At 36.4% G+C, this 13,581-nt stretch overlaps 1 protein-coding gene across 1 annotated transcript; it reads right to left on the bottom strand.

Annotated features, from left to right (window-relative positions):
• Nucleotides 1-1,349: 1,349 nt before the first annotated feature.
• Nucleotides 1,350-2,300, bottom strand: LOC122702700 (olfactory receptor 5D13-like). Its single transcript, XM_043916434.1, has one exon. It carries the CDS (start codon nucleotides 2,298-2,300, stop codon nucleotides 1,350-1,352), a length of 951 nt encoding a protein of 316 aa, XP_043772369.1.
• Nucleotides 2,301-13,581: the final 11,281 nt, after the last annotated feature.

Below are 13,581 nucleotides of genomic sequence, written 5' to 3'. Positions count from 1 at the left end.
GAAAAAGAGACACAGATGTATAGAACAGACTTTTGGACTCTATGGAAGAAGGCGAGGGTGGGATGATCTGAGAGAATAGCATTGAAACATGTATATTATCAAGTGTGAAACAGATCGCCAGCCCATGTTGGATGCATGAGACAAGTGCTCAGGGCTGGTGCACTACGAAGACCCAGAGGGATGGGATAGGGAGGCAGGTGGGAGGGGGTATCAGGATGGGGAACACATGTAAATCCATGGCTGATTCATGTCAATGTATGGCCAAAACCACTACAATATTGTAAAGTAATTAGCCTCCAACTAATAAAAATAAATGAAAAAAAATAATAATGATAAAAAAGCACAGAGGCATCACTTTGTTGACAAAGGTCCATATAGTCCAAGTTATGGTTTTTCCAGTAATCATGTATAGATGTGTGTGTTGGACCGTAAAGAAGGCTGAGTGCCAAATTGTTGCTTTCAAATTGTGGTGCTGGAGGAAACTCTTGAGAGTCCCTTGAACAGCAAGGAGATCAAACCAGGTCAATCCTAGAGGAGATCAACCCTGAATTCTCATTGGAAAGACTGAGGCTGAAGCTGAAGCTCCAACACTTTGGCCACCAGATGAGAAGAGTTGACTCATTGGAACAGACCCTGATGCTGGGAAATGTTGAGGGCAGGCAGAGAAGTGGGCAACAGAGGATGAGATAGTTGGATAACTTCACGGACTTAATGGACATGAGTATGAGCAAACTCTGTGATATAGTGAAAGACATATTGCTGTCATGCATGCCTAAACACTTTAGTCTAAGACAGCACTTGGTCATTGTATGATTGGAATAATTGTATTGTTGGTTGGCTAGTCATATTTATTGTTATTGTGTATTTGATTGATTAGTTCTTGGAGTCTATGTTGCCCTCCTGTCTTTAATTTTCCCAGACTTGTGTTTTGAAGAGGATGTCATAAACAGTTTTATTCATTCTTTGTATGAAGCTTGAACTTTCTCCTTAATCATTTTTCTTATGTTGTACATGCCAACTGGCCAAAGCAGAAAAAAATAGCTTATTTCATCATATACCCATAAACTTTTAATACATTTGAATTCACTCAAAAATAATTTATAAATACTACAAAAAAGCAGTCATTTTAAAGAAATTTTTGGTTTACATATAGTTTACAGCTATTTTACTAAACACTGATGTGTGCAAAAATCAATAATCATCAATAAAATGCTATCCTGCCATAGATATATTAACTTAAAGTGTATTTATCAAAAGATTTGAATCATCAATTACACTGCAAGAATGGAATAATGTGTAGCATAGGACATCAATTTTTTTTCAGGAATAAAATAATAACTTTAAAAATATTATGTGGAGTGACAAAGCGGTTTTGTGAAAAGTAATCTTGTGAATGTATTTTTTACTTCTTTGTTCTTCAAGCTGTAGATCAAGGGGTTCAGCATAGGAATCACTACTGTGTAGAACACAGAAGTCACTTTGACTGTGAGCCAAGAAGTTTTGGGGTTAGGAATGCAGAAAAGGAAAAGGATGGTTCCATGGAAGATGCTGATGGCTGTCAGGTGGGAAGCACAGGTAGAGAAGGTTTTCCAGCGCCCACTTGCAGAGGGCATCCCCATAACAGTGATAAAAATGAATATATAGGACATCAGAATAATCACCAGGCTGCTCGCCTCATTGAATATGGCAATAATAGAGCATAACATCTGAGTGATATAGGGGTCTGAGCAGGAGACAGAAACAATTACAGAGTGGTCACAGATAAAATTATTTATGGTGCTAGACTTGCAATAGGATAACGTGAGAAGAAAGTATGTGAGTGTCATGGAGCACGTTACACCCCAGGAGTAAGAGCCAGCCACCAAGAGAGCACAGCGCTTCGGGGACATCGCAGCGGCATAGAGCAAGGGGCTGCAGACTGCCACGAAGCGGTCATAGGCCATCGCTGCCAACATGAACGTTTCTGCTACGCCAAATAGGCAAGCGAAACAAAATTGAGCAATGCAACCAGAGAAAGAGATGGTTCTGTCCTCCACAATCAAAGTCTCCAACAGTTTGGGTGTAACTACAGTAGAAAAACAGAAATCGACAAAGGACAAGTGACCAAGGAAAAAGTACATGACCGTGTGGAGTTTTGAATTGACCTTGATAATTATGATCATGCCTAAATTCCCCACCACAGTGATTGTGTAGATAGACAAGAAAACAAGGAAAAGTGGGACCCGGAGTTCTGGATATTCTGAAAAACCCAGGAGAATAAATGTTGGTATGATACTCTGATTTCCTTCTGATAGCAGCATGATTCCTGTTGAACAAAGGGCCAAACATTATTCCTGAAAAATAGAAATGAAGAGAAAAGAGAAACAGAGAAGGCAGAAGCTTCATGTTTCTGTGGAGTTGGTATAGATTCTCCAGGTATGGTCCTCAAACCACCATTAGCAGGGACACCTAAGACTATGTTAGGGATGCAAATTCTCAAGCCCCGTCTCCAACGTCCTGAATCAAAACCTCTGGAATGGAGCCCACAATTTGTGATTTATCTAGCCTGCCAGGTGATTTAAGATGCATGATAAATTATGAGAACCACTAAAATACAAACTATTCATCCTATCATTTAAAATTTAGCCCTTAGTTAGTATTTTTAATATACAGATAAAATATATATTTGGAACACAAGAGAAATTGTAAATCACAAGATTTTGAGATGCCAAAAAGAAGCAGAGTACTTTTTTATGGTTCTAACAATTACACTAAGGATCAAGGAGATCACAAGATGTGTAAAAGGTGCCATATAAATCTTAGTATAATTTTCTTTATATTCTAGTCATATTAAAGAGTTAAGCACCCATAAAGTTTGTGAATTTGCATAAATCTTAAGTTATAACTAGTTTATGCCTTCCATCTGGTGCTTAAATTAATTATAGAACCTTATTCCTGAAATAATCATGTACCTTCCATAAGAACCTACATTAAGGTTATACTGCCTCCTGGGATAATTTTTGGGTTTTTATATTGACATTTTGCTTAACATTGATTCAGTCATTAATTGAATCTAATTAACTTATATTAATTATTTGTAAATGTGATTTTAGATAATCTATTTTAATATATAAGGCTTCCACAGTGACTTAATGGTGAAGAATCCACCTTCAATGTAGGAGACACAGGTTCAATTCCTGGGTGGGGAAGATTCCCTGGAGAAGAAAATGGCAACCCACCCCAGTATTGCTGCAGGCCTCCCCGATGCCTGAGTCAGTAAATAATCCACCTGCAATGCAGGAGACCTGAGTTCAATCCCTAGGTCGGGAGGATCCCCTGGAGAAGGAGATGGCAACCCACTCCAGTATGACTTAGCAGCTAAACCTTTTTGATATATATCAAAAATTATAAATGAGTGTTAGTTGCTCTCTCATGTCTGACTCTTTGAAAAACAATGGACTGTAGCCCACCAGGTTTCTCTGTACATGTGATTCTCCAGGTAAGAATACTGGAGTGGATTTCCATTCCCTTCTCCAGGGGATCTTCCCAACTCAGAGATCAAACCCAAGTCTACTGCAGACAGATTCTTTACAGTCTCAGCCACCAATATATAATTAAATATATAATGTAAAATACATATGATGTTATGAGAAACAAAAGGATATAACTTATATTTATAAATTATATATAATTAATTATTATATTTGCCAACAATAATTTTATACAAAATGCATTCAAGATGCAGTGAAAACTACAAATTTTCTCTACCAATGAGTAAACCTCTGTTACGAGGCAAACTTGGAGAAGATGGGGAAGCAAGAGCTGCAATGCCTTAAAATGAATGGCCCCAAGATACGAACATAAAACTTCAGTAAAATTAGATGGATGGTCTGTTTCATCTTAGTTTTGTCCAGATCAAGTGTCAAGCTACAGACTCAGCTCCATGAAGGCCTACTTGATATCCACTACAAACAACCCTAGACATAAATAATATGTCATCAGAATATTTTTTCCAATAGCAAGAGGGACTGGGCAGATACACTGTAAATATCCATTATTATTCAGACTATTTTATTTTATTTTATTTTTTTTTTAATTTTTATTTTTTTGGTCATACATTGATATGAATCAGCCATAGATTTACACGTATTCCCCATCCCGATCCCCCCTCCCACTTCCCTCTCCACCCGATTCCTCTGGGTCTTCCCAGTGCACCAGGCCCGAGCACTTGTCTCATGCATCCCACCTGGGCTGGTGATCTGTTTCACCATAAATAGTATACATGCTGTTCTTTTGAAATATCCCACCCTCACATTCTCCCACAGAGTTCAAAAGTCTGTTCTGTATTTCTGTGTCTCTTTTTCCATTTTGCATATAGGGTTATCGTTACCATCTTTCTAAATTCCATATATATGTGTTAGTATGCTGTAATGTTCTTTATCTTTCTGGCTTACTTCACTCTGTATAAGGGGCTCCAGTTTCAACTATTTTAATAAATAGCTTTCCTTCAATATTTGAAAATATTAGCAACACCCCGGTATGTTAAGAAGACTGGAACCACTGTTTTAGTTTACTGATGCAATACTCACATCAATAACGAAACAGACTGAAAACTTGATTTAGTGTTCAACCTTAGCAATTTCAAATGATTTTGGAGAAAATCAGTGGATTAATGGTAGGTTTGTACTTAAATTGGAACTAGGTTTATAGAATTACAGAATTCTGTGTATTTTTGCAATTTCTCTATTGCTCATTGCTGCCAGTTTCAGTAATACAAATCTTAATTGTCAAAACCACTTCATGCCATATTAGTGCAAATTAAAATGTTTCTGATCATAGAAAGAGATCAATCTATAGTTTGTGGAGTAGTCTATATGAGCTGTTGCTCCATCTTTTCCACTTAATTTGAAAGATACAGAAAGAAACATGAACTGACCTGAAACCAGATGTTCTTGATTAATTTACTGGGAATTTCTTTTTAGGATTAATCAATCTCAGGTATATTTCTTCTCAGTATTCAAACATTCTTTAAGATATTAAAAGACTTTAGGCTTGCCAAAATGGTAGTATATTTCAATGAGCATGACAGTAAAATGGCATTTTATTTCTAGGGACATTAGAAATATTAAAAAATACAAAGAAAAAGTTAAAAGCTGAATTCACAGTCTAAATTCTGCCAAACCCTGGGTCTTATATTTCCCCCCATGACCATGAATATATGAAGTACACAGAATTGTAATTGGAGTAATGCTCAGTGGACCACAAACCATTTAATTGGGTGAGACACTGTCTCCTGTGTCATTTTAGTGGATGCATTTTCTTCTAAATCATTAAAGATAATTACACCACCACGTCTATCCCATTAATTACTTTTTTTTGATATTGAACTTTTGAAACAACAGGTATTCATTGAATAAACATAAAATGTAGACTTTGAAATATGAAAAAAATATATAGAAATAATTGTTATTAACTGCATGTCAAATCCAGCATTCGAGTTTATAGTAGAGAAACTTGACCAGCTCTGCCTTAAGCAAAAGATAAAGGTGGTCTTCTCCAGTGACGTAATGTGGATATCACTCACCCTGATGTGATGTCGTGAGAAAAGCGTCACCTCTGTGATAAAGCCATACTGAAAATCTACAATACCAGTTTAACGTGAGAGAATCATTAGGTAAACCCATATCCGGAAACATTCTTCAGAATACCTCACCAATATTCCTTAGAATTGTCAAAGTCAAGAAAAAACAAGAAAGGAGTGAAACACTGTTTCAGACCAGAGGATACTGAGGAGATGTGAAAACTAATCCAGTATGGTACCCTGGATTACATCTCAGAAAGAAAAGAGTGTATTAGCGGGAAAAAACAAACCAGATGGAATCTAAAAAAAATTAAATTTTAGTCATCATAATATACCATTAATTATTTCTTAAATTTTATTTTATTGTGTAACAGCACAATATGAGATCTACCCTTTTAAGATATTTTTAAGTGTACAATACAGTACTGTTGACTACACATATAATTTTGTACAGTACACTGTGTGTGTCTTGCTAAATTGAAACTTCTTGACCATTGATTCATAAATTCCCGCTTCCCTCTCCACTAGCCTCTGATAACTATTATTCCACTCCTTGATTCTCATATATGATATAAGTGGAATCCTGCAGTATTTGTCTTTCTATGACTGAATTTTTCATTTAGCATAATGTCTTCAAGTTTCATCCATGTAGTCACATATTACACAATTTCCATCTTTTTAAAGGTCAGATTGTATTCCTCTGTTTACATATGCACCACATTCTTTTATCCAGCTATCTGTCCATAGACATTTCAGTTGTTTCCACACCCTGGCTATTGTGAATGGTTCTACAGTGAGTGTGGGAATGCTAAAATATTTTTGAAAGCTTGACCTCAAATTTTTAGGATAATACCCATAAGAAGGATTTCTGGATCATTTACAATTTAATTTTCAACTTAATAGAGAACCTCTATACTATTTTCCACAGCAGCTACAACATTTTGAATTCCTACTAACAATGTACAGTGAGGTGTGATGAAAACTCTGAAATATCTTTGCAATTTATTTTTTAAATTAAAAACTATATAATCTATTTTTAAAATGCCATCATTCACATTAGTAGTCCCATTTTATTGTATCTTCAATACTACAACCAGCTCTGCTTTATGCCAACATACTATCAATTCTGAACTGAAAAAAGTGTAAATATAATATGTAGCTGTCAGTATCACCACTTTGCATTATTTTGCTACAACATTTGCCAGACTTTATTTTTAGTTTCTGTGACTGTCAGTGTGTTGGATCCTGGTTGAGGGGTAGTTTTTGGGAGTAGTAAGCAATATTTTTTTAACTTATTAACTAAATAGCAACTAATTTAGTGACTGCAAACTTACAATTTCCTAATAATGTAGGGCTGGCCATAAAAGTTCATTCCAGTTTTTCCATAACATGTTACAGAAAAACCAGAACAAACTTTCTGGCTAACCCAATATACACATTTCACAAAGAAGTAAACAAGACACAACAAATCTAATTTCCTGGGCCAGAAAATTGGTATGTGAAGTCAGGGTTCAAACACTATTTTCTTCACATAAATAGATAATAAAAATCACAGTTGCTTGAGGGCCTCCTCCACTAATAGGTTCCGTGGTGGCTCAGACAGTAAAGAACTTGCCTGCAAGGTGAAAGAACTGGGTCCAATCCCTGGGCTAGGAAGATCCCATGGAGGACGGCTTTGCAACCCACTGCAGTGTTCTTGCCTGAGAATACCATGGACAAAGGATCCTGGTGGGCTACAGTCTCTGGAGTCACAAAGAGTCAGACACAACTGAGCGACTAAGCGCAGCAGTAATAGCCATTACTGGAGTGACTGCTTGGAGTGCAGTAACTGGCCTTGGAGTGCGGAATGAAGCAGGGCAAAGGCTAAGAGCTCTGCCCAGAGAACGCCTGGTCATAGCAAACACCCTCTTCCCACAACACAAGAGAAGACTCTACATATCAACATCACCAGACGGTCAACACTGAAATCAGACTGATTATATTCTTTGCATCCAAAGATACAGAAGCTCTATACAGTTAGCAAAAACAAGACTGGGAGCTGACTGTGGCTCAGATCATGAACTCCTTATTGCCACATTCAGACTTAAATTGAGAAGAGTAGGGAAAACCACTAGACCATTCAGGTATGGCCTAAATCAAATCCCTTATGATTATACAGTAGAAGTGAGAAATAGATTTAAGGGACTAGATCTGATAGACAGAGTGCCTGATAAACTATGGATGGAGGTTCATACATTGTACAGGAGACAGGGATCAAGACCATCCCTGAGAAAAAAATATGCAAAAAGGCAAAATGGCTCTCTGAGGAGGCCTTACAAAGAGCTGTGAAAAGAAGACAAAAGCAAAAGAGAAAAGGAAAGACATACCCATTTGAAGGCAGAGTTCCAAAGAAAAGCAAGGAGAGATAAGAAAGCCTTCCTCAATGATCAGTGCAAAGAAATAGAGGAAAACAACAGAATGGGAAAGACTAGAGATCTCTTCAAGAAAATTAGAGATACCAAGGGAACATTTCATGCAAAGATGGGCTCAATAAAGGACAGAAATGGTATGAACCTAACAGAAGCAGAAGCTATTAAGAGGTGACAAGAATACATAGAACTGTACAAAAAAGACCTTCACAACCCAGATAACTACAATGGTGTGATCACTCACCTAGAGCCAGACATCCTTGGAATGTAAAGTCAAGTGGGCCTTAGGAAGCATCACTGCAAACAAAGCTAGTGAAGGTGATGGAATTCCTGTTGAGCTATTTCAAATCTTAAAAGATGATGCTGAGAAAGGGCTGCACTCAACATGCCAGGAAATTTGGAAAACTCAGCAGTGGCCACAGGACTGGAAAAGGTCAGTTTTCATTCCAACCCCAAAGAAAGGCAATGCCAAAGAATGCTCAAACTACTGGACAATTGCACTCATCTCACACACTAGCAAAGTAATGTTCAAAATTCTCCAAGCCAGGCTTCAACAATATGTGAACCATGAACTTCAAATGTTCAAGCTGGTTTTAGAAAAGACAGAGGAACCAGAGATCAAATTGCCAACATCCCCTGGATCATCAAAAAAGTAAGAGAGTTTCAGAAAAGCATCTCTTTCTGCTTTATTGACTATGCCAAAGACTTTGACTGTATGGATCACAAAAAACTGTGGAAAATTATGAAAGAGATGGGAATACCAGACCACCTGACCTGCCTCTTGAGAAATCTGTATGCAGGTCAGGAAGCAACAGTTAGAAGTGGACATGGACCAACAGACTGGTTCCAAATAGGAAAAGGAGTATGTCAAGGCTGTATATTGTCACCCTGCTTATTTAACTTATATGCAGAGTACATCATGAGAAGAGCTGGGTTGGATGAAACACAAGCTGGAATCAAGATTGCCAGGAAAATCAGTAGCCTCAGATATGCAGATGACACCACCCTTAGGGCAGAAAGTGAAGAACTAAAGAGCCTCTTGATGAAAGTAAAAGAGGAGAGTGAAAATGTTGGCTTAAAGCTCAACACTCAGAAAAATACTAAGATCATGGCATCCAGTACCATCACTTCATGGCAAATAGATTGGGAAACAGTGGAAACAGTGGCAGACTTTTTTTTTTTTTTTTTTGAGGGGGGAGGTGTCTCCAAAGTCACTACAGATGGTGACTGCAGCCATGAAATTAAAAGATCCTATCCTTGGAAGAAAAGTTATCACCAACCTAAACAGCGTATTCAAAAGCAGAGACATTGTCAACAAAGGTCAGTCTAGTCAAAGCTAAGGTTTTTCCAGTAGTCATGTATGGATGTGAGAGCTGGACTATAAAGAAAGCTGAGCATTGAAGAACTGATGCTTTTGAACTGTGGTGTTGGATAAGACTCTTGAGAGTTCCTTGGGCTGCAAGGAGATTCAACCAGTCCATCCTAAAGGAAATCAATCCCGAATATTCATTGGAGTTACTGGTGTTGAAGCTGAAACTCCAATACTTTGGCTACCTGATGCGAAGAGCTGACTCATTTGAAAAGACCCTGATGCTGAGAAAGATTGAAGGCGGAGGAGAAGGGGATGACAGGGGATGAGATGGTTAGATGGCAGCACCGATCAATGGACATGAGTTTGAGTGAACTCTGGGAGTTGGTGATGGACAGGGAGGCCTGTCGTGCTGCAGTCCTTGGGGTCGCAAAGAGTCGGACATGACTGAGCAACTGAACTGAACTGAATAGCATTTAACTTATAGTTTTTTTTTTTTTTTTTAATATGTGTTTCTCCCTATCACACTCTTTTTCATTTCTACATAATATTCACTGAATTGAATAAGAAGACTCTCTTACCATTTTTGTTTTAAGAGAAAAATATAATTTTGACTGCAAAAGCTAACAAGGAAAGGACAATAAAAGAAAATTACAGAACAATCTTACTAATGATCATAGAATTTTAAGCTATACATAAAATATTGACACATTAAACAAATCAACTAATAAAAATGTAAATATATAATGTTTACAGTAATTTTCTCAGGAAAAAAGCACATATTTTGACATAAGAAAATTTTTTAAAATATGATTTACCATATCAAAATATTAAAGTAGTTAAAATGAGGAAAATTGGCTTGATAAATTCAACATTCACTCACTAAAAATAAAAATATAACAAGCAAACACACACAAAAAAATACATGAGATAACTTTGCTTAATACTTTAAGCATGAAATGTTAAGTATTGATACTTTCCTTGTTAGATGAGGAAGTCAAGGATACCCACTTTTACTGTTTATTCAAAATTGTACTAATGTTTTCAGTTAGTTAACCAAACACAAGAAAAAATAAAAGGAATAGCACTGGAAACAACATATCCAGAAAATGTTTAATTAGAGATTGTATGATATGCATGTTGAAAATCCAAAATAATCTACAAATAAATTATAAAATTAGAGTTGCCAAAATGCATTGAATCCTAATTAAAAAACAATAAACATTTTACAAATGACATTTAAAATAGTATGAAAAAATAATCACACAACCAGATTAATTTAAAAATATATGTAAGAACTTTATAAAAATATGATATATCTTATATTGTAAAACATGAAGTAGATCTAAATAAACATAACAATGTAGAGTGCTTATGATTTGGAAGACTTGAGGATGCAAATTTATCATTGTCTGCAAATAGATCTACAATTCTACTGTTTTTCTACACTAAATCTAAACAAGAATAATTCAAAAGTTTGTTTTAAAAGGTAAAGATAAAGAATATCTTAAACACTCTGCAAGATAAAGAGTTAACTTTTTAGGAGTTGCTCAACTTGATGCCAAAGCCTACTAGTTAAAGGTAGTTCTGGTTATAAAACCCCTAGAAGCATACAGAAAGTCTAGAAACTAACTATAGATATACTGATGTTTGCTTTATGAATATTCTGGCACCACAGAGCAGTGTTAAAATGAGTGAATTTTTCAATAAGTATTTCTGGGGTAAATATACACTAATAAGTCAAAATATAAAATTAGCTTATAATCATGTCCCATCAAAATTTACTTTCAGTTTGAAATAAATTTAAAAATCAATGTAAAAACAGAAAATAAAATCCCGAATTGAAAACAGAGGAAGTAGAATATAAAATATAATGCTGTATGAAATTTGTGATAATTTAGCCCATAAAATATGAGAATATGTTTATTATTTTGGAGGTAAGAAGTGGATCCTAAATAAGACATTAAACGCCTTCACTGTGTAAAGAAACAGTTTGATAAACATTAATTCATTAAACATAAGGAAATGTGTGCCCCTAAATACATCACCAACTGAGTGAATAGACAAGCCACAATCTAGGAGAAAATACTCATGATACATATATCAAAGGACTTTTATTTAGAATGCATAATGAAATACATATTTCATAGTAAAATATTAACAACCTAATAGAAAAATAGGTTAAAAAAACTCTGAATAGGCCCGTCACAAAGAAGTAAGACAAGTCAAATGACTAATAACTAAATTATAGGAATTCAACCACATTAATAAAGTGGAATTGAATTCATAACCAAAATGAAGCACCCCTACTCACCCACCAACCTGAAAATATTAAAATGTCTGCTATGACAATATTAAACATGGGCAAGAATGGACAATAATTAGAACCCACATGCAATAAAGTTGGAATTTAAACTAATCCCTCTATTTTGGAAAATTATTTGATGGTATCTAGCAAAAGATCAGAAACAAGCTCCCTTTGATCCAGAACATTCAGAGATAAGGCACACCTCACACAGTGAGTGCTCACGTGCAATGCGGCACACACTTGTGTAAGAATGTTCACGCAGCATTTGCATTAAAGACAAAAAAGGTGAAACATCCAGGAGTGAAGTCGCCGGCTCACGTGGTAGTTCTACTTTTAGCTTTTGTGTGTGTGTGTGCAAAACCCCATACTGTTTTCCAGCATTGGCTATACCAATTTACATCCTCACCCTCAATGCCCAAGCTTTCCCTTCAGTCTAATTCTCTCCAACAATTGTTATTTGCAGGCTTTATAGAGGAAAGCAGGCGGGGCAATTCAGGAGTGTAAACTATACAAAATACTCTGTATAAAACAGGTAAGCTACAAGGATACCATGCAACCCCTTGGACTGTAGCCCACAAGCTCCTCTGCCCATGGGATCGGGTTGCTGTGCCCTCCTCCAGGGGATCCTCCCCACCCAGGAATCAAACCCATATCTCTGGCATCACCTGCATTGCAGGCAGGTTCTTCACCCACTGAGCCACAAAGTTTTAACTGTGTATAATCTAAAAACATAATGAATCACTCTGTTGTGCATCTAAAATTATTATAACACTGTAAATAAATAATACTTCATTAAAGAAGAGGAAATAGCCAAATTCCACTTGTAGTAGTAGTATGAATAAACATTATCATATCAGTATATTTATTTTGTGGAACCATCTTCAGCAACAAAAACGGAACTACTGTTACAGTCAATCACTTAAAAATTCTTTTGAAACAAAATGCTGAGCCAAATAAGCCAGACATAAGGGAATATACTCTAAGATTTTAATAGTACAAATTTCAAAAGCTACAAAGTTAAGTTTTAACTCTCATAACCTATTCTCTGTTTCGAAGAAAAAGTTTTGAACACCGCAATGGAGTTTGCTCCTAGAGGCATCAGAGAGGCACAGTGACTAGAAAAATGCTTACAGAAATGCTATAAAGAGCAGATAATGTCTTTAATTTCTTGGAGAAACTAACATACAGGATGATGATACAAAATTGCTTGTCTACCTATTTATCACATTTCATAATTTGAGAGTGAGAAAAAGAGAAAGGAAAGGAAGAGAAGACAAAAAAAGAAAGAAAGAAGACATGGAACAGAAGTCATTTGCAAATTCTGAGGACGTTGGGATGTGGACAGCCTTTTGCTGTGCTGTGTGCTTAGCTGCTCAGTCTTATCCGACTCTTTGCGACCCCATAGACTGTAGCCCACCAGGCTCCTCTGTCCATGGGGATTTTCCAGGCAAGGATACTGGGTTGGGTTGTCATGCCCTCCTCTAGGGGATCTTCCCTACCCAGGGAAAGAACCCAGGTCTCCAGTATTGCAGGCATATTCTTTACCATCTGAGCCACAAGGGAAGCCCATGGACAACATTAGATGATCATTATTTTGCTTATAACACTCTGAAAGTGAGACATAAACATAATTTTTTTTCTTTTAAAATCACAGTGCAGTTTAAAAATCACATTATATTCATATGATATATATATATATATATGATATATATGTATATGTATATATAGTTTTCTCATGAGATTGTATTCCATTGTGTCTCAGTCACTAAAGAATCAACATGCACTTCGGGAGACATGAGTTCCATCCCTGGCTTGGGAAGATCCCCTGGAGAAGGGCATGGCAACCCACTCCAGTATTCTTGCCTGGAGATTCCCCATGGATAGAGAAGGGGTCGCAAAGAGTAGGACACTAATCAGTGAATAAGCACACATTTGAAGAAAAATGTAATAACCACCAACACACTGTATAAAGCACATTTAAGAAAGTGCTTTCCTC

Source organism: Cervus elaphus, chromosome 1 (genome assembly GCF_910594005.1).
Source record: "Cervus elaphus chromosome 1, mCerEla1.1, whole genome shotgun sequence".
NCBI lineage: Eukaryota > Metazoa > Chordata > Mammalia > Artiodactyla > Cervidae > Cervus > Cervus elaphus.
The sequence above is the reverse complement of the archived record's forward strand: the minus strand, read 5'-3'. Positions and strand labels throughout refer to the sequence as shown.